The 19,366-nt window shown below is 39.8% G+C and overlaps 2 protein-coding genes across 3 annotated transcripts in view; one reads left to right on the forward strand and one right to left on the reverse strand.

The window, feature by feature from the left end:
- Positions 1-7,503, reverse strand: part of snx19b (sorting nexin 19b) — a 69,246-nt gene extending 61,743 nt beyond the window's left edge. The window contains exon 1 of one of the 2 annotated variants that reach the window (XM_034239944.1): positions 7,379-7,503. In XM_034239944.1, coding sequence (XP_034095835.1) covers positions 7,379-7,416 — 38 coding nt within the window. In that variant the 5' untranslated portion in view covers positions 7,417-7,503. Of the gene's footprint in view, positions 1-3,448; positions 3,468-7,378 lie in introns of those variants that run through there. The other variant, XM_034239945.1, reaches the window with a different exon arrangement.
- Positions 7,504-9,307: 1,804 nt separating this feature from the next.
- Positions 9,308-17,280, forward strand: il4i1 (interleukin 4 induced 1). Its single transcript, XM_034239946.1, has 7 exons — positions 9,308-9,338; positions 9,715-9,929; positions 10,030-10,142; positions 10,898-11,099; positions 11,213-11,281; positions 11,370-11,506; positions 16,515-17,280. The coding sequence occupies exons 1-7, from the start codon at positions 9,308-9,310 to the stop codon at positions 17,278-17,280; spliced, it is 1,533 nt and encodes a 510-aa protein (XP_034095837.1).
- The last annotated feature ends 2,086 nt before the right edge of the window (positions 17,281-19,366 follow it).

Here is a 19,366-nt window from a genome sequence, read left to right on the forward strand (position 1 = left end):
TGTTTACAGCTCCTATACATTTTGTACTTACATATTTTCCGGGTTTATATCCTAAGTATTTTGTGTGTGTGTTTTGTATTATCTGTATGTGTTCTATGGTCAGAGTTAATACATATAGTGGGGCAAAAAAGTATTTAGTCAGCCACCAATTGTGCAAGTTCTCCCACTTAAAAAGATGAGAGAGGCCTGTAATTTTCATCCTAGGTACACTTCAACTATGAGAGACAGAATGGGGGGGAAGAATCCAGGAAATCACATTGTAGGATTTTTTATGAATTAATTGGTCAATTCCTCGGTAAAATAAGTATTTGGTCACCTACAAACAAACAAGATTTCTGGCTCTCACAGACCTGTAACTTCTTCTTTAAGAGCCTCCTCTGTCCTCCACTCGTTAACTGTATTAATGGCACCTGTTTGAACTCGTTATCAGTATAAAAGACACCTGTCCACAACCTCAAACAGTCACACTCCAAACTCCACTATGACCAAGACCAAAGAGCTGTCAAAGGACACCAGAAACAAAATTGTAGACCTGCACCAGGCTGGGAAGACTGAATCTACAATAGGTAAGCAGCTTTGTGTGAAGAAATCAACTGTGGGAGCAATTATTAGAAAATGGAAGACATACAAGACCACTGATAATCGCCCTTGATCTGGGGCTCCACGCAAGATCTCACCCTGTGGGGTCAAAATGATCACAAGAACGGTGAGCAAAAATCCAAGAACCACACGGGGGGACCTAGTCAATGACCTGCAGAGAGCTGGGACCAAAGTAACAAAGGCTACCATCAGTAACACACTACGCCGCCAGGGACTCAAATCCTGCAGTGCCAGACGTGTCCCCCTGCTTAAGCCAGTACATGTCCAGGCCCGTCTGAAGTTTGCTAGAGAGCATTTAGATGATCCAGAAGAGGAATGGGAGAATGTCATATGGTCAGATGAAACCAAAATAGAACTTTTTGGTAAAAACTCAACTAGACGTGTTTGGAGGAGAAAGAATGCTGAGTTGCATCCAAAGAACACCATACCTACTGTGAAACATGGGGGTGGAAACATCATGCTTTGGGGCTGTTTTTCTGTAAAGGGACCAGGACGACTGATCCGTGTAAAAGGAAAGAATGAATGGGGCCATGTATCGTGAGATTTTGAGTGACAACCTCCTTCCATCAGCAAGGGCATTGAAGATGAAACGTGGCTGGGTCTTTCAGCATGACAATGATCCCAAACACACCGCCCGTGCAACGAAGGAGTGGCTTCGTAAGAAGCATTTCAAGGTCCTGGAGTGGCCTAGCCAGTCTCCAGATCTCAACCCCATAGAAAATCTTTGGAGGGAGTTGAAAGTCCGTGTTGCCCAGTAGTGCTGTAGCGACGCGTCGACTTCAAAATATCGTCGACGACATATTTCCGCGTCGACGCGTCGCTACACACACGTGGGTCACCCAAAGCAACAAGCAGTTCGCAATCGCACTTCAAACACAATGGAGACTGAAACGGCTACCACCTCCTCCTCACAGGATTGCGCACGAAGCCCCCAAACGAAAACATCTCGCCCTAGGTCTTCAAAAGCATGGGAATATTTTAAAGTTAGTCCAAAACGCAAAGATATTTATATGTATATCTCACTGAGACTGCTGCATAGCCTAGCAGAAGCAGCAGCTAGCTGTGGTGGCTACCATTAGTAGCTAGCATTTGCTCTCCGATTTTTACATAAAAATGGAACTATGGATTATAAATTCAATCATTTTTTTATACATAGACGTTAAAAACCTATGGATTCACCGATTCAGCCGCGTTTTTTCTCATTTTAATGCCATTGAACACGTCTTTTGATCAGATTGACAGCTACGGTGGTGAGACGATCTCCCTAGAAGCTCTGCGAAGGTACGTGTTGTGATGACTGTATTTTGCTTCCCCTGTCGCGAGTCCGGATCACTCAGTGATGATACTATATACCTACATCATCTGTGGAGTCTCAGCTTTAATCGGATATATTGTATGTGCAGCTACGATAAGTAATAAGGGTACTTTTATCTTGAGTTCTGTGCCAATGTCCGTTAGCATTTTTCGCTCAGGGGTCATTTAGATGCTTCTTATGAGACTTGTGTTTTGTTTTGGTAAACATGGTTTGTATCGTCAATTAGCTGAGATTATTTCCGTTAATCTGGTATAACACATTAATAGGTTCTTAAATATTAAGATCCCCTGAGACACAGTATCGTGAAAAAAAAAATGTTTACATTACGTTTTTTTTACATTACGTTTTTTATGAATTGAACAACAGAAAAATAATCGTTAGATTAGTCGACTAATCGATCAAATAATCGCCCGATTAATCGTTTTCAAAATAATCGTTTCCCCCCAGCACTATTGCCCAGCGACAGCCCCAAAATATCACTGCTCTAGAGGAGATCTGCATGGAGGAATGGGCCAAAATACCAACAACAGTGTGTGAAAACCTTGTGAAGACTTACAGAAAACGTTTGAACTCTGTCATTGCCAACAAAGGGTATATAACCAGGGCTGCACATAACTGGTGCGCATGCGCACCTCCGCCAAAAAAAGAGCACCGGGTCATTTGAAACAAAGCGCATTTGCGTACCAACATTGAGAGAGGGAGAGAGAGAAGGGAGAAGAGAAAATAGAAAATAGAGGAGAGAGAGAGAGAAGAGAGAGAGAGAGAGAGAGAGAGAGAGAGAGAGAAAGAAAGAAAGATATTTGCGAGTTGCATATGAACCATGATATGAACTCAGGGCCGGCCCGTAGCACTGGCTAGATGTTCGCCTAGGGCGCCAGATCTGGGGAGTCGCTGCGCTGGCAGTTCTGGGAGGGAAAAAAATATTTTGACCGTTGGGGCTCATCCTAATTTTCAGCCTTGATGTAACAATATTCATAATTAAGTAAATGTAACACCCTTTTCACCCCGGTTACACGTTTCCTTTGCCCTGTACGATGGGCGCTGTAAGTGATGAAAATGGGGGATGTTGGCTTATCTGGCGCCCGCAGCTCACAGCCAAAATGCGAGGGAGAGAGGGAGGGTGCACCGGTACCAGCGCTGTTGTTATTAGAATCTGGTGCCGTGCTAGCTGCTCTAACGGATATAAGAAGAAGATGTTTCTACAATAATGTGGAGGGAGAGTTCTCTCCAGTCAGACTGAGAGGCTGATACTACAGCTCAGTGAGGTAAGGACTCTGAGTGTTTAGATAGTTCAAACGGTTTGGTCACAATTTATGTAAACACATATTTCCAAGGCACTCCTTTATAATCATTGGGATAAACAGGTTTCAAATCATTCCAATGTATAAGACAGTAACCAAAAATATCCTTTAAAACTGGAGAGATAAAAAATAAATAAATGTTAAGGTAAAATAAGATATGAATGAACAACACAAATAAAATAAGTTACATTCATTTGTTATTGGCTATAGGTTATTGGTTATGTTCACATACTTATTTGATTACATCCACTTGTCTAAGATGACAACAGAGACTTTCGACCCAAAACCAGCTGTTGACTTGTGGATGCAAGCAGCTAATCGCAGACTCAACCAGAGAGAAAGAAGTAGGCCTACATCATCAGCTACCATGTCTGACAGAGAGGAAGACAGTGAGGAGAACAGTCAGGAGGGTAGTGATGACAGCTTGTAGGATTACTGGTCATGCTAATGTTGTCTTGTGTTCACCACTGCATGTGTGTTCTGTGTTCACCTCTGCATGTGTGTTCAGTGCCGTGTGTCTGGCAAATAAAGTCAAGACCCCCTCAAAAGTTACGGTTTATTTCATTTTAAGGATGAGCACCAAGCAACATCTCCAGGTGCTCCTTTGAGAACCAGGGCAAAAAAGTGATGTGCACCCCTGTATATAATAAAGTATTGAGATTAACTTTTGTTATTGACCAAAGACTTATTTTCCACCATAATTTGCAAATAAATTCATTAAAAATCAGACAATGTGATTTCCTGGATTATTTCCCCCCATTCTGTCTCTCATAGTTGAAGTGTACCTAGGATGAAAATTACAGGTCTCTCTCATCTTTTTAAGTGGGAGAACTTGCACAATTGGTGGCTGACTAAATACTTTTTTGCTCCACTGTAAATGCTTGTTGACTGCTAATGCTAGCACAGATTAGTTTCTGATGCTTTACCTGGGAAGGTATTTAAAAGAGTTTGATTACAAAATCAATATCTGAATAGAGAAATTCTTATTTTAAGTCATGGTGTTTATTTCAAATATATTGAAGACATGAATATATATAGACAAGTGCTTATATTGAAGACAGAAAAGGGCATTAACAATTGTGTGTGTGTTGTGTCAAATGGTTAAGGGCATTAACAATTGTGTGTGCCAAATGAATAATAAATTCTGGCAAGACCCGCCAAACGAGCAGCTAAGAATTTGGTTGTTCATCATTTCTCCTGTTTTGCAGGAATACTATCTGTCATCGCGCCCTGTATAGCGGGGCCTGTTACACCTACAAATGGCAGGTTTTAAGTTATTTTCCTTAAACCACAGAAACCAACTACTGCTCATGCTTGATATTTTGAAGGATCGTTTTATTAAAGACAAATGTAGCTAAACAAAGACTAAGACATCACTGGTATGCAATATGTACCTAGTTAAATGTAGCCTACATATTCCCAGTTATTACTGGCTTCCTTCTTTGTTTGACAAGAGAAATTATGTAACAAGACTCCGTAAGTATCTCTGTGCAATATATAATTGTACCTCTGTTATCTAGCTTCTACCACACTACATTCTACATGTTACACTTTATTTTATAAATGCTGCTGCTACTTTTCTACCCGAATGTGTACTTTGTAAATTGAAATAATCTTTATTATGAATGTGTTTTATTAATTGTAATAACAGTTGATTTTTCATTTAACATGTTATGCGAATTTCTTATCAATACCTCGTACACACTTACCAGACATTCGGTTGGCCTCATTGATCATAAATAACTAATTTAAATGGACAGCCTTTGCAAAGCCAAAACAAAATAAATAGTGCAAATATTGATGATAGCTGTCTCGGCAGCTAATGTGTATTAGCTTGACTATACATTAGCACAACCTGTATTTGGCACACATTTATTATTTTTAGACTGTATTTATCATTTATTATAACGCCACCATTTACCTAACGTGTCTGAATTAGTATAGTCCTATCGCTATCATGTTGGTTGATAAAACGCGCCACCAAAGTCCACTTACATATTTGACCATTTACTCGGTGTTTCTGGCATGGCGTATACGCAGGGTCGGCGTCATGGGGGGTCATTCGCGGGCCATGTAATTTCCATGTCAAAAAAGTCACAGTTTGTCGTAAAACTGTTGAAATATAAGACTATGAAAAATACGCAACTAGAAAGACTACAAATCCCAGAGTCGCGTAAGTGATGTCACAATTGTTTTCCTCCACTAAGAGATAGCTAAGATCAGCGCCATATAGATATAATCTATCTATATGGCGCTGGTTAAGATAAGATAACTTTAACAAGATGCCTGTGTGCTTAGTACCAGGTTGTTATCATAACAGCAATGGGTCTTGCTCGTTCTTTCGCTTCCCGTCTGATCAGGGTCGGCGTCATGGGGGGTCATTCGCGGGCCATGCCCCCCCAAATGAGTCACTGTGCCCCCAAAACGCAGGGTGGGCAAGCCTTGCCACTTTGCCGTTTTTTTTTTTTAATCATATCAGTAAAAACGTTTCCACTAAAGGTTTTTTGTGTGAAATACATCATAAATAAAGAATACAAATATAAAACACAGCCTGAGGTGTGCTCACTGCTGCTCTCTGATTGGTGTGTTGCTTGACCAATGACCCCCGACCTTTGTTTTGTTATCATTACGTGGCTGTGTGTTTAGATGAAAGCCCAGTGGTGATCTGTTCATCTGTTACACTGATTATACAGTAAAGCCATCGAAAATAATATGATATACAGTAGAGTACAAGTAGCCTACTTCTGGGTCTCTGTGTTTCATTCAAGCTCGGCTCTGTGTGTGTGTGGCACGAGCGCATTTTGTGAGTGCGGGAGTGGTAACGTGGAATGTTGTTGTTAGCATCTGGTTAGCTAGCTATGCTAACGGATATAAAGAGCTGTTTCTACACCAAGGTGGAGGAGAGTCCTCTCCTGTCAGACTGGGAGGATCGTATAACCTCAGCTCAGTGAGGTAAGGACTCTCTCAGTGTTTAGATAGTTAACTTGAGTGTAAGTTATCTCAGTGGGTCTCAAACGGTTTGGTCACCATTTATGTAAACAAGTATTTGCGAGGAATACCTTTATATGATCATTATAGTTATTAAAGAATAAGAGACTAAATGAAAAACGGGTATGAAATAGGCTACTATAGGACAGTAACACAAGAATACAGTTTAAAAGGGGAGTGATTAGTAAAATATCCATAAAGAAAAAGTTAATCTGTTTACAGTTCTGTTTCATATGGATGCTGAGAGATAGGCTATAGATCTCTTCATTTTGCTCTCAAAGTGCACCAGATTGATGCTTTTAACTTCAATATTTTAAAAATAATCTTCCCGGGGGAGCTTGCCCCACGGACCCTCCTAGAAGAGGTTAGGTCCCCCCCCACCTAAAACATGTTCACATGGATAGGATACTAAATACATTTGCACACTTTTCATATGGTGGCCTATGTCCATATGTTTCTGTTTTGGTGGTCGTGCCACAACCGTGCATGTATGCACAAGTCATAGTACGCTATACAATAGCACTACACCCCTGCAATGTGTGTGAAATACACTTTACAGCATTTTTTTTAATTGAAGTTGCGTTGGTGTTTGTGTGTTGGTTGTTGACGGCAGTATGTGCCCCCCCCCCCCATGATAAATGATTGCCCCCCCCATTCGATTTGTTCTGGAGCCGACCCTGCGTATACGTCGGGAAAACATGTTTTTTAACTGATTTGGCTCCATTATATGCAATAGAAGAACGTAACTGCACACAGATGTTTCGACATGGAACAATATATTTCCAAATGATATCTATGTTGCGATTAATTTGACGTTGTAAGCCTGCTCCGTCTACACATTGGTGTTAATTCATTACTAGTGGAACAGGACTCGATGTAAATCAAATACAACTATGCCTTTTTTGTGTGCTGAATGCATGCCGAAACGAAAAAAAGATTATGAGCATTTGTTTGAGGTCTATAGTAATGTCGTTTAAAGTGTGCCTTCTTGCCAATAATCATGACTACCTTAAATTGGTACATGTTTGTCTTGAGTTTGGCTAGGACCCAGCTAGCTAACGTTACAACTTTGCAGAGCACATCGCAGGCACCGTGTAAAGTCCTGCTTAATGAAGCGTCATCCTTTCCGATATAAATCTGTCCATAGCTATCAATAAAATAAATAATAACAAACCTGCACGAGCTGTCATGGCACGGGATGTGAGGTCTCATGAGCGTGATGACAACTGCTTCTCTGGTTTGTTTACTTCCCGTATCATGACGTATGTTAGAATGAAAAAAGCCTCCCCGTTGCTCCAAACCAACCGCAGTGCTTTAGAAACTCGAAAGATTAGGTTTAAAGATAAACAAAAGAAAAAATGTAACCTAAAATGATGACCTATGTCCGTTTAAAAAGATAAATGACAGATAGTTGTGTTGACATTCAACAACTACAGCTCCCATGATGCTTTGTTGGCGGCTGAGGTTCATGGGATATGTTGTTCAATGGTAAAAAAAAAAATTGTCATACACACACATCACTGTACAAGTCAGTTTTGAAAAAAACATCCGGTCATAAAGGCTTTTATCATATTTTACCAGCTTTGATAACCACATTAATGCATCCATAGGCTACATATAATATATTATTCTGAAATGGGCCAATTTGCATAATGAGTACTTTTACTTTTGGTACTTTACGTATATATTTGTGTACTTTTACTTGAGGAACATTTTGATTGCACGACTTTTACTTGTAACTGAGCCCCCTTGGTATGGCATTCAATAACTACCATGAAGAGTATAAAAGAATAAACCAGTCACATATGCAGAAAAAAAACTAAGACCTCTACCCTAATGGACCAAGCCTCTGATGATGATGCAGAAAATTAGGGATGAAGTCCCTAAACATTAATGATATGTTATACCTGCCGTGTGTAGAGCAGCATAAACTGATGAAGTTACATTTAAACTGTAAATATAAGGGAAAATAAGTATCCTGTAAGTCATAATGACAAACTATCTGAAATATGATGACAGCACGAGCTTCATTAGGCAAGGTGTCTGTCTCCGAGGCTTCAACTGGACTTGTATGTCTTATATCTATTTGCAAAAGTAAAAGAATGAGGAAATATTTGTATTAAAAGGGACAAAAGTCCTTTTGAATAAAATATTTCCTCGTTCTTTTACTTTTGTCACTTTTAATTTCCATAACAGTCGTTTTTCTGCCTGCATAAACTTTGAACACAAAACCATTTCAATGTCAGCTGCTTCTGTCTGGAAAATAAAACTTGGCTTCTTTTTTTCTTGCTTTTGCTTTTTTTCCTACAGCCTATAAAAACTGTTTATTTGCCATTCTCTGCTGACGGATTAAGATTAAGTTAGATGAGTGCTTTAATCTGGCAAAAATACTACACAGGTAAAAAGTTAAATCAATTTGAATGTATTATTTGTAATGGCAAAAAATGTTGCATTTTTAAGTTTAAATTAAGTTTCACATTTTTAGATACCAGTACATTTTCACTTTCAGGTCAGATATTAAGTGAAGATGGAGGAAATGAGGTATGCTAGTGACTAGTATACCCTCACTAATCTGATTTGTTCAGTGTGGTTGACTCTTGAGCCGGTGTGGGAACATTTTTCTGGAAGACCTGAGGAGCCACTCAGTCCCTCATTAGAATTGCGTTGTGTGGGATTTCACACATACCACGCGTCCGGGTTTTCCAGGCTTTTTATGGACGGAGAGACAAAGACTAGAAAGTTGAGTTTTAGCAGGGACTCAGTCATTTCTCCTCAGTCATGCATAGGCTTATGACAACCTACAAGACATTACCTTTGTCAAAGGTGAGTGGAACACAGAGATAGTCCTGTCTGAACTAGGAGAATTTCTCACCCATTTAAGATGATTTGCGTATGAGATGATCGGAGAAGAATCTAGAATTCTCTAAGAAAAAAACAGTTTCAAGTGAACACATTTACAGTACTACTATGAGATTTGTATCTAGTAATTGCTTTGACAGTACTTCCTGAACATTTATCCACTTAACTTGCAACATGTCGTCTTTGTTAGGCTTCCTCTAATAGTGTCAGTATCAGAAGGAAGAAGTGGAGTACAATTCTCAAGATGATCCCTCACATGGCACTGTGTAAATTATGTAAGTACTAATTAAACTGCTATTACATTACATTAATAGTGTATTGTATATATTTTACAAGTATTATTTGCCATGGATTTAATCATTGAATCTACATCTTGAAAGTGAGATATTTTGCCAAACAGGTGGATTATTGTGAAGGTGCAATAGGAATCAATGATTGGTCATACATCCGTAGTTCTGCTAGAGCTGTGCTGTGTGTTGTGTTTATGAGCTCAGGATTAAGGAAAGGAAACTGGAAGTTGGACGCTTTGTTTCTTTTTTCAGTGCAAGCTGTTAAATTCTGACTTTTACAGCATGGAAGTATTGTTCCATTTCTGAATTTGCCTCATGATTTTTGGAATTCACTTGAATTCACGGTTTATTGTTCCATCAGTTCCTCTGGTTCTCATCGGGCTTGTGGTGTTCGCTGTGAGTGGGATATTTGGAGACCCTATATATGAGTGCCTACAAGACACAGACTACAGTGAGCTTCTGGACATTGTGGATAAAGGCCTGCCTCCCACTAAGACACCTCGTCACATAGCAATCGTCGGCGGGGGCATCGCTGGACTGACTGCTGCAAAGATCTTAGAAGATGCCGGACATAAGGTAAAACAAAGACATTTTTCCGAGGGGATAGCCTGGTGATGATACCTGGAATATGGGTTGAGAAGATGTGTATTCAATAGTTGTTTATGTGGACCAAAAGGTGACCATAATAGAAGCCAGTAACCGTATTGGAGGACGTGTGGAGACCTTCAGGAATAATAGAGAGGGCTGGTATGCAGAAATTGGCGCCATGAGGATCCCCAGCTTTCATAAGTGAGTACAGTGATGACCGGGGCGTGTCTTACAACTGTCTGGCACGCCATAACTTGATAGTGACATATAAATGTTGAAGGCACTTTGTTTCATCAGCAAAAGACTTAACCCTAACCCACTATCCCCAACAATATAGATAACATATGTAATTCATATTTGCAATTACTCTCTGCTAAAGAAAAATATCAAGCAAGTGTCAACTATGATAAAGTTATACTTTACTTAAAAAAATATGTTATATTAAATGTTTGTATAATTTTTCTTTGAGTAACTTTTTTTATGGTTCAATTTAAGCCCACCACACAAAGGTTAAGTTCTCAAGAAGAACCTAATGTAGTACCTTACTCAAGTACACGTGTAATACTCATCATTTATACTTTGTCCTCGCTAAATCTCAAACTTCAAAATGAAATTATTTTTGAATTCACTAGATTTACTTAACATCTGTCAATATCTCATGTATGGTTATTTATAATTTCCTGACGGCTAATAAGTTGTTGATGAATGGATTCTGGTCTGGAATACGATGAATGGATAGACTTTATCATGACGTTTCTGTGCAACAACCTCTGAAAACCTTCTGTGAAATCCATGTTCCCCACAGTATACACGCATCCAATTAGAAGCTTTTAAAATGGCGGACAAATAACTATATGTTCTATGTACTTCATCTACAACTGATCTTGCCACAAAATAATAATGTTAAAATTGTCTTACAAGTACAACATATTTAATATGAAGTATCTATTCCCCAGAATCCTGCTTTCCTTTGTCTCCAAATTACAAATTTCACTTAACCCCTTCATCCAAGACGACATCAACACCTACTATTTGATCAATGGAGTGCTGCAGAAGACCACTACTGTGGAAAACAACCCTGGTGTGCTCAACTATAGCTTGAAAGAAAGTGAGAGGGGGAAGTCCGCTGCTCAACTCTTCAGTGAGACACTCTGGAAGGTTTGTACACATCCCAACCCTTAAAGTCATCGTTACTACCTTTGGACACATTTGTTTTTTTAATTGCACGACGACATTAATGTGTTTTTTTCACTATTTAAATCCGTGCATAGGTTAAGCATGACCTCAATGCCATTGGCTGCAGTGCCATGTTGGATAAATATGATTCCTACACAACAAAGGTAAAGATGATTCATTTTGACATTGTCACATATAACACAGTTTGAATCTGAATGAAAAATCACATGAGACATTTTCCATTGCTGACAGGAATATCTGGTGAAGGAGGGCAACCTGAGTCCTGGAGCCTTGAGGATGATCGGGGACATCCTGAATGAAAGCAGCCTCTTCTACACATCACTCATAGAGATGCTGTACATACAGTCCGACATCAATGACAACACTGAGTGAGAACTAATAATGTTACAGTTTTCAGACTTAGCATTGGCTCACCGGTGGTTGTTAGACGTAGTAGAGCATCTCAGCAGGAGCCGGAATAGCTTTTTTCAGGGTCCCTCAAGGATGCCATTTATATACTATCCCCTTTTAGGTATGAACTTGTAGTGTCATGGCCTGGCTCTTGGCCATAACAAAAAGCGTGGGAAGGACAAGAATATATATATATATAGGAAAAGGTGTTTATTTGGCAAAACTCAATGTGGCCAAAAAAACAAACAAAAGGGCAAGGCAAAAAAGAATAAGCGACGCTGCTCTCCGAGGTCCGGTCCTCTGGGGGGAGAGCGATCGAGGCTCTGGCATCTTAATCCTCCGGTGCCAGCCGTCAGGTGTCCTCAATCAGTGAATCAGGTGTCCTCAATCAGTGTGGGCACAAGCAGAGGAGGAACATAAAAGGGCCATACACACCACAGGAGACCTCAAAGCAGGGGTCGTCACAGTAGCTATACAATGAATTATCTTCTCAATATGCACCTCCCCTCTGCTTTTTACTGCTTTGCTTTATAGTGAGTTTAAGCTGATTGGAAATAAATGAACCAAACTAAACAGTAACAGCAAAAGTTAATAAACAATACAATGTGCTGGAATACAGAGGTGGGAGAAGTACTCAGATATTGAACTTGAGTAAAAGTAGAAGTACCAGAGTGTAGGAATACTCTGATACAAGTAAAAGTCCTGCTTTCAAAATGTTGCTCGAGTAAAAGTACAAAAGTATCAGCATCAAAATATACTTAACGCTTGTGTTGTGTTCAAAAGCTGTTACCGTTCACGGTGTTCGCGGGTCAATTTTGACCCAGGATTTATTTCAGTCCAAAACGCAAAAAAAGAATGACTATCATCCAATATTGTTTTAACTACATCATAACTAACTTATTATGCATTGTTTGTTTGTAGCCTTTATTTAACCAGGTGAAGCCCCTTGAGATCAAAAGATCTCTTTTTCAAGGGTGACCTGCAGCACATTAGTTACACATGTAACATAAAAACAACAGAACAACAATAAGGATGACATACAACATAAATTACAGGGTACAGTTTACAAACTCTATTTACAGTGACAGGTACCATGAGTATCAAACAGCATGTCATCCAGCCGAGTTTTAAAATGATGCAGGGGAACCAAAGTGCTCCGTTTTAAACATGTTTGCTGACTGTTCCATGTTAGTGGAGCTGCACAACTAAAAGCTTTCTTCCCTAAGACAGTCCTAGCACTTGACACATTTAATAAAACAACATCATGAGATCTCAGGCAATATGTACTTTCAATTCGTCGAGAGATCAGAGAGCAGATATAAGATGGTAGTTTATCCAACATGGCTTTGGATGAACATGTACCAATGACTGAGTCTCCGTACATTAAGTGATGGCAGACCTGCCTTGGCATACAGGGTACAGTGATGTGTAAGTGCTTTACAGTTAGTAACAAATCTCAGAGCACTGTGATAGGCGGCATCTAACTTTTCCAGGCATTGGGCAGGTGCATTCATATAGATCATTTATAACCGTACAATCCTGTTGTAATTGTATTGTATTGTATGGACCCAAAACACATTACACCACATTATTGCACACGTGCATGTGTGTGTTCAGGTTCAAGTGTTAGTGTACATATTCTTTGAGAAAGGTTGAGTTCCCGTGGGGGGAGGGGGGCGGAGGGAGGGGAGACCAGGTGCATGTTGCGAAAAATTATTGTTACAGTGGATGAAGGGGGCGGGGGCTGGGGTGTCTAAAGTCAAAGATGAATCTTGATTGGGTCAAATTTGACCCCGGGTCACCAACAACAATGCTGCCGGGTCTTCCCAGACCCGAACACCAAAATATACACTTTTTTTTAGAGACCTTCAGACTTGGCTAAAATGGTCAACATCAGTTTATATCAGTGTTTATATAGCTGTTGTGGAGGGTATCATGAAGCCTTGTTCCGATAAAAAAAACTAGAGCGTAGGTCAGGCTTGGAATTTCGTCATTTTAGGGGCAAGGCCATTTGGCCTTCCCGTTCACATTTTTTTTAAGGGCACAAAGGCCACATGACAGGGCACAAAGGCCGTTTGGTTAAATTACGCTGGTCAATCAACATGACTGAAAAGGGTAGCACTAACGTCAACACCAGTCGTTTTACAAATGGCTGAATAGCAATAGTGTTTCTTAAACGTATACGTTAAGTTCCGCCATAAACCACATCAGTCAGTCATGTATTATATCAAAACCGCTTAGCAAGAAAAATACTAGATTCAAAGGTGACAGCTATCTGCTAGCTTGTAGAAGCAACACTAGATGTAGACCCCTTGAAGGGAAGACGTTAGCGCTATCCAAACTAGCTAGCTATCGCTAGTTTTCATGACAAAATGTAACGAGTCAACTTTAAATAGGCTAATACAATGGTAATTACCTATCAATAGTACTTTCTATAAACACGTAAATGTTAAGTCCTTTCAAATACTACCACATACTTCAGTTAAATCATATCAAAACAGCTTGGTCCGCTTGCTTACCTGTGCTTGTCTTGCTCCCGCGGCTGAGGAGGAGGAGGCTGTCGGGCCCCTTCAGGCATTTCTGACGGAACAATGACAGCAGAGCAATCGCTCTGATCCACAGGCACGGGCATAGCCGCGGGAAGTAGGGGTGCTGTTGGCGAGTGGTGTACATTTGAAAAACTGAGTGACCACCTAAATACAAATGATTAAACTACATAAAATAGTTATGATTGTACTTAAAATAAAATTAGCTGTATACAGTAGCATATAATAGTCATAGTATATATTTGTATATATCAGGTGGCTTGAATTTATTTTCCAAATAAGTAAAATCCGAGTCATCTAGGTCGTAGGTCTTGGGAGAGTGACGTAATTGACGCGACACACACACTGCAGAGTGACAACTTTCGCAAAAAAGGATTTTGGATTTTTTTCTCCAACAAACAACCCAATAAAAAGAGTGGACCACCAGCTACTCCTCAGCCCACCACCTCTACAACTAGAGTAATATATATATAAATTATCCATTATCTCATTACATTTGCGCATATTTTAACACATTTCAGGAACCGAAATCTGAACTTTGGATAAAGCCAGGTTCAACATTTTCGTTTCATTTTGTAGTCATATTAGCATCTAAGGCTTTCACCTAAGGGCTTTTGGATATCTCTCTTTATCACTCCATAAATCAGAAAATATTGTCAACAGCCCTAAAATATCAGTTTTCGCCATGTTTCTAGGTATACAATCTTATATAATTCAGGCTATGAATGATATATGAACAAACCCTTCTGTAAAAGCCTCCATAATATTGATAGGAATATAACTGGATGGTTTGGTGTATGTACGTGCAACTGAAGTGGACATTTCGGACTCAGAGTAGGAGAAAAAACTCATTTTGAGAAAACGAACTTTAAAGATTGCAGTGAGGCGCTAGCTAAACCCTCTGTTCTTTGGATGACAGCTTGCACATCGACGCACTCCGTGAAGGTATTTCATGTTCGGGGTCATTTGTGTTTTGTATAACCTTGCTTCGTGCAAGTGACAATTGTTGTTGTCTTCTCTGTGAATGTTTTTTTCGCCGTTCTTTTGCCATTTTGAGATTTACATTTCTAGCGGAAAGCTAACCAGGAAGTGTTTTAGCACACCACGTGATGCATCTGAACGAATCACGTTGTCAGAAATTGACACCAGCCAATGAGATTTCGTTTCTTGGTTTAAGACCCTTTTGTGCTTTCACGATTGGTTGCTGATACAAAGGAAATGACCATATTTGGATCCGATGAGATCATTGTGCAGGAGAGACGGAGCTTTTCCAACGATGACATTGTGCAAACAGTGATCGCGGTACTTTATGTTACGTTAGAAATGCTAACTTTTGGTGAATTTAGGAGAAATATACAGATGCAAACAGACAAACTATAGTAAAATGAACACTTAAATATGTATTTTGTACGTTTTCCTTCCAAAAGCCTGAAAGAAAACATGTTATGGAATCAAAATAGCACAACATCTCAAAATTGACCAGTGCATGAAAAACGATGTTTTTGCCTGCCGTGTCTCGCCTTTAACAAACAATTTATGCGGCTCGTATCGCTGACAGCCGGGCCTGGCCCGGCCTTTTTTTTTTTAAACGGCTCCATCCCCACTTTTGGCAGCATCCCCTGAGCAAAATGACTTCCCGCAGCTATGGGCACGGGACTATCCTACTGCGCGCACTAGTATGACTTCACTAGCGTTGTTTACACTGGAACTTTTGACAGGGGCACAAAGGCCACTTTGGCCGTGAATTACATTTTTTTTCACAGGGCATCACGGCCAAAGTGCGGCCATGGCCGTCGTGGCCGTCGTGAAATTCCCACCCGGGCGTAGGTATTATATCATTTTAACTTCAAACGGGTCACGGGAGACCCGAACACAACATAAGGGAGGACCAAAAGTAAAAGTACATATTGGTCCATTTCAGAATAATATATATTAAGGTTTTGATTATAATGATTGATCATTAAAGTGTTCTCAAAGCTGGTAAAGGGGCAGCTAGTTTGAATGACTGTATACTGCATGTAGCTTGTGAATGTACTCCAGGTGGAACTAAAGTCTGATTTAAGTGGTGAATATCTCTCAAATCATTGATCAAAATCTGCAAAGTAACTAAAGGTGTTTTTTTTACATTTACTGCAGTAAAAGTACTCGATTGACCTCTGAGTTGTATAGGAGCAGAAGTACAAAGTTGCATGAAATGGAAATACTCAAGTAAAGCACAAGTATCTCAAAATGTTACTTAAGTACAGTACTTGAGTAAATCTACTTAGTTACTTCTCTCCTCTGCTTGAGTAAGCTATAATTTCCCCCAGACCTGAGGACACCTGTAGAATCAGGTGATAACTTTCTGTGAGTTGTCATTATGAGGGCATTTCATGAATTAAAATATGTGTTATTGCAGCTTTAATGATGAACTGTGATTAAACATATTTATATTTCCCAGGTACTTTGAAGTGACAGGTGGTTTTGAACACCTGCCGCAGGCTTTCCAACGGGTGTTAAATGCCACGGTCCTGCTGAACTCCAAGGTCAATCTGATCAATCAAACAGGCAGCAGTAACGTGACAGTAACGTACCAGGAACGGGGCAACACAGGTTCCCTGATCAGCATGACAGCGGACTATGTCCTGGTTACCACCACAGCCAAGGCTGCCATCTTCATTGACTTCCAGCCGCCTCTCTCCGGGGACAAGACGGAGGCCCTGCGCTTGATTCATTACATCAGCTCCACCAAGGTGGTCCTCAGCTTCAGGGAGCGCTTCTGGGAGAAAGAGGGTATCAGAGGAGGGAGGAGTGTCACGGACCGGCCTTCTCGCTTCATCTTCTACCCCAGCCACAGCTTCCCCGGCACCGCCGCAGGGGCCCTCCTGGCGTCCTACACCTGCTCCGACGACTCCACCCTCTTCCAAGGGATGAGCGAGAAGAATCTCATGGCTGTGGTCTTGGAAGACCTGGTGAAGATCCACGGAGAGGACATCAGGCCTCTGTGGACAGGGGGACTGGTGAAGAAGTGGGGCTTGGATCCTTACAGTTTGGGAGCCTTCGCCTTTTTCACACCCTACCAGAGACACTACACCAGAGAACTGTTCCAGAGTGAGGGCCGCGTGCACTTTGCAGGAGAACACACAGCCGCGCCGCATGGCTGGATAGAGACTGCCATGAAGTCTGCAATCAGGGCAGCTAGAAATATCAATGGCCTAACAGTTTAGTTTTATGTGTAGCATATATTTAGCTTACATTTCTTCCTTAATGATCAATCTTATAGGATGTGCCTGTTGTGTTGGTTAAGCAGTATAACTTGTAAACACTGATGTATAAGTGTGTATCCACCTGATATGATGTCAGGTACATTTGAGGTACATCTTTTGATCAGCAGTATAAGGTCTTTCTATTGGCAAGTCCAACATTTGCATGAATACGGTTAAATTGTTATCCTGTATAAGGCTTTAGACTGCAACTAACGGAACGTGGTGGAACTAAATGTTTAGTGGTGAATGTTCGGGATTTGAAACAAAACTACTTAGTTAGATTGAAGCAGGTTTCGAAATATAGCATGGTGTTGGTTAAAATATGTTCTTTGGGTCCCTTAAGTTATGTATATGTTAAGTTTATTATATTATCTAATAATAATAATAACAATGGCTGAGTTTGGTGGGGCTTTACTAATGCATGGTCTATGTGTTTTAGAGAATATTTAATCATTTGATTACTGAATTAGAGCTGAAAGTTAACTCTGTTTTCAGTCAACTTTTAAATTGTCTAACTCAAATATGAAAGTAAAAAAAGTCAGTGAAATTTTCAATTTTCCCCGGTAACAAAGTTTTAAATGCACAAAAATCAAAGAGCAGATGTTTGGCATGTTGTTTGAACGGTGACTCAAGGATTCATTTGTTTATTTATTTTCTAATTAGTTGAAATAGCTACATTTGCATTTGTTCTGGAAAACCTTAACAATAATACATGTTGTTTCTGTAACAATTTGTTTTAAATGTTTTATTTCATTTAAGCTACTTTGTATACTGTATTTCAGTTATTCATAATTTTACTTTAGGCTGAAGAAATTAAAACGTTTTTTTTAATAAAGTACTTTACATGTAAATAAAATGTGCTTTGAGAAAATGTGTAAATATCCAAGATAAAGCGGATGACTTCTGAGATATCTTATAGGTATAACATATGACAGACTCCCATTGTGTAGATCAGGGGTGCCCACATATGGTGAGCTACTTTTGAAATGACCAGCTCACCGAGGTCTACCAACCAAAAATAAAATCCCAAATTGCAAGGGTTGCTGAATAACACGTTTTATTTATACATGGGATAATAGGGCTGCAACAAACGACTAATTTGATAATCGATTAATCTATCGATTAATGAAACGATTAATCGACTATTCGGACTATTACTGTATGCCTTGCACAATTTCTCAAACGCTCTTATTTATCCATCAACTTTTAGATTTAGCTTGAGGTTGTTTTAGGCATGTGGAAACTAACAATGAAGACAATAAAGATGAATACTTGATTCAAAAATACATATATTATTAAATTAACTAAACAAATTGTTTACAAAATTAACATTGCTTTTTATTTAAATTAAATAAATAATATTTCACATAAAAAGAAACAACAATGTTTTAACAAATCGTATTAAATAATCTGACAGAACTGTAAACAGAATAGCTGAAACTTTAACAAAATAAATAACTCAGTTACCTCTAATCATTAACCCATGTTTGTATAATGGAGTTAACTCCGTGTGTTGCTGCTAGCATACATAACACCTGACGTGGAAACGTTACTCGCTACAGAGCTACTAGAAAGACAGTGGAACCCGGTGCATTCCTCCGTCTGAATGTGGAGCACTTTTGCTAAATGTTTAGACAAATTGCTCGTGTTACCGCCCTTACATGCTAAACACTCTTGGCAACGAGCATTGTCCGCCTCAAGACGGCGGGTAACATTTAACCACACCTTGGAGCGCTTCTCTCCGCCATCCCCGCCGTGTGTTGCTGCATGTAGCAGCTAGTGATGTGTCGGTCGCGAACGAGCCGGCTCAAAGAGCCGGCTCTTTTAAGTGAACGACGGGAGCCGGCTCTTGCCCGGGAACGAGCCGTTTTTTTTGTTTTTTTTTGCGGAGGGATCTAGATCGGCTTGAAGGCACATTATGCAATGTGCACTGTGAACATTATCCCGCTTATTACATGGCCACATTCTCAACAAAGTAACGACATGACTCCCAATATTAATTTAAATGCTTTTATGGATTTAGAAAATGATTTTATTGATTTAAAAA

The sequence above is a fragment of the Gymnodraco acuticeps genome, unplaced genomic scaffold, assembly GCF_902827175.1.
Source record: "Gymnodraco acuticeps unplaced genomic scaffold, fGymAcu1.1, whole genome shotgun sequence".
NCBI classification, from domain to species: domain Eukaryota; kingdom Metazoa; phylum Chordata; class Actinopteri; order Perciformes; family Bathydraconidae; genus Gymnodraco; species Gymnodraco acuticeps.

Bases quoted from the DNA above. Each gene is read 5' to 3' on its own strand.
- il4i1 (XM_034239946.1), top strand. From the start codon at position 9,308: ATGATCCCTCACATGGCACTGTGTAAATTAT. The intron at 9,339-9,714 runs GTAAGTACTAAT...TTGTTCCATCAG, and splicing joins CATGGCACTGTGTAAATTAT to TTCCTCTGGTTCTCATCGGG. The intron at 9,930-10,029 runs GTAAAACAAAGA...GTGGACCAAAAG, and splicing joins TAGAAGATGCCGGACATAAG to GTGACCATAATAGAAGCCAG.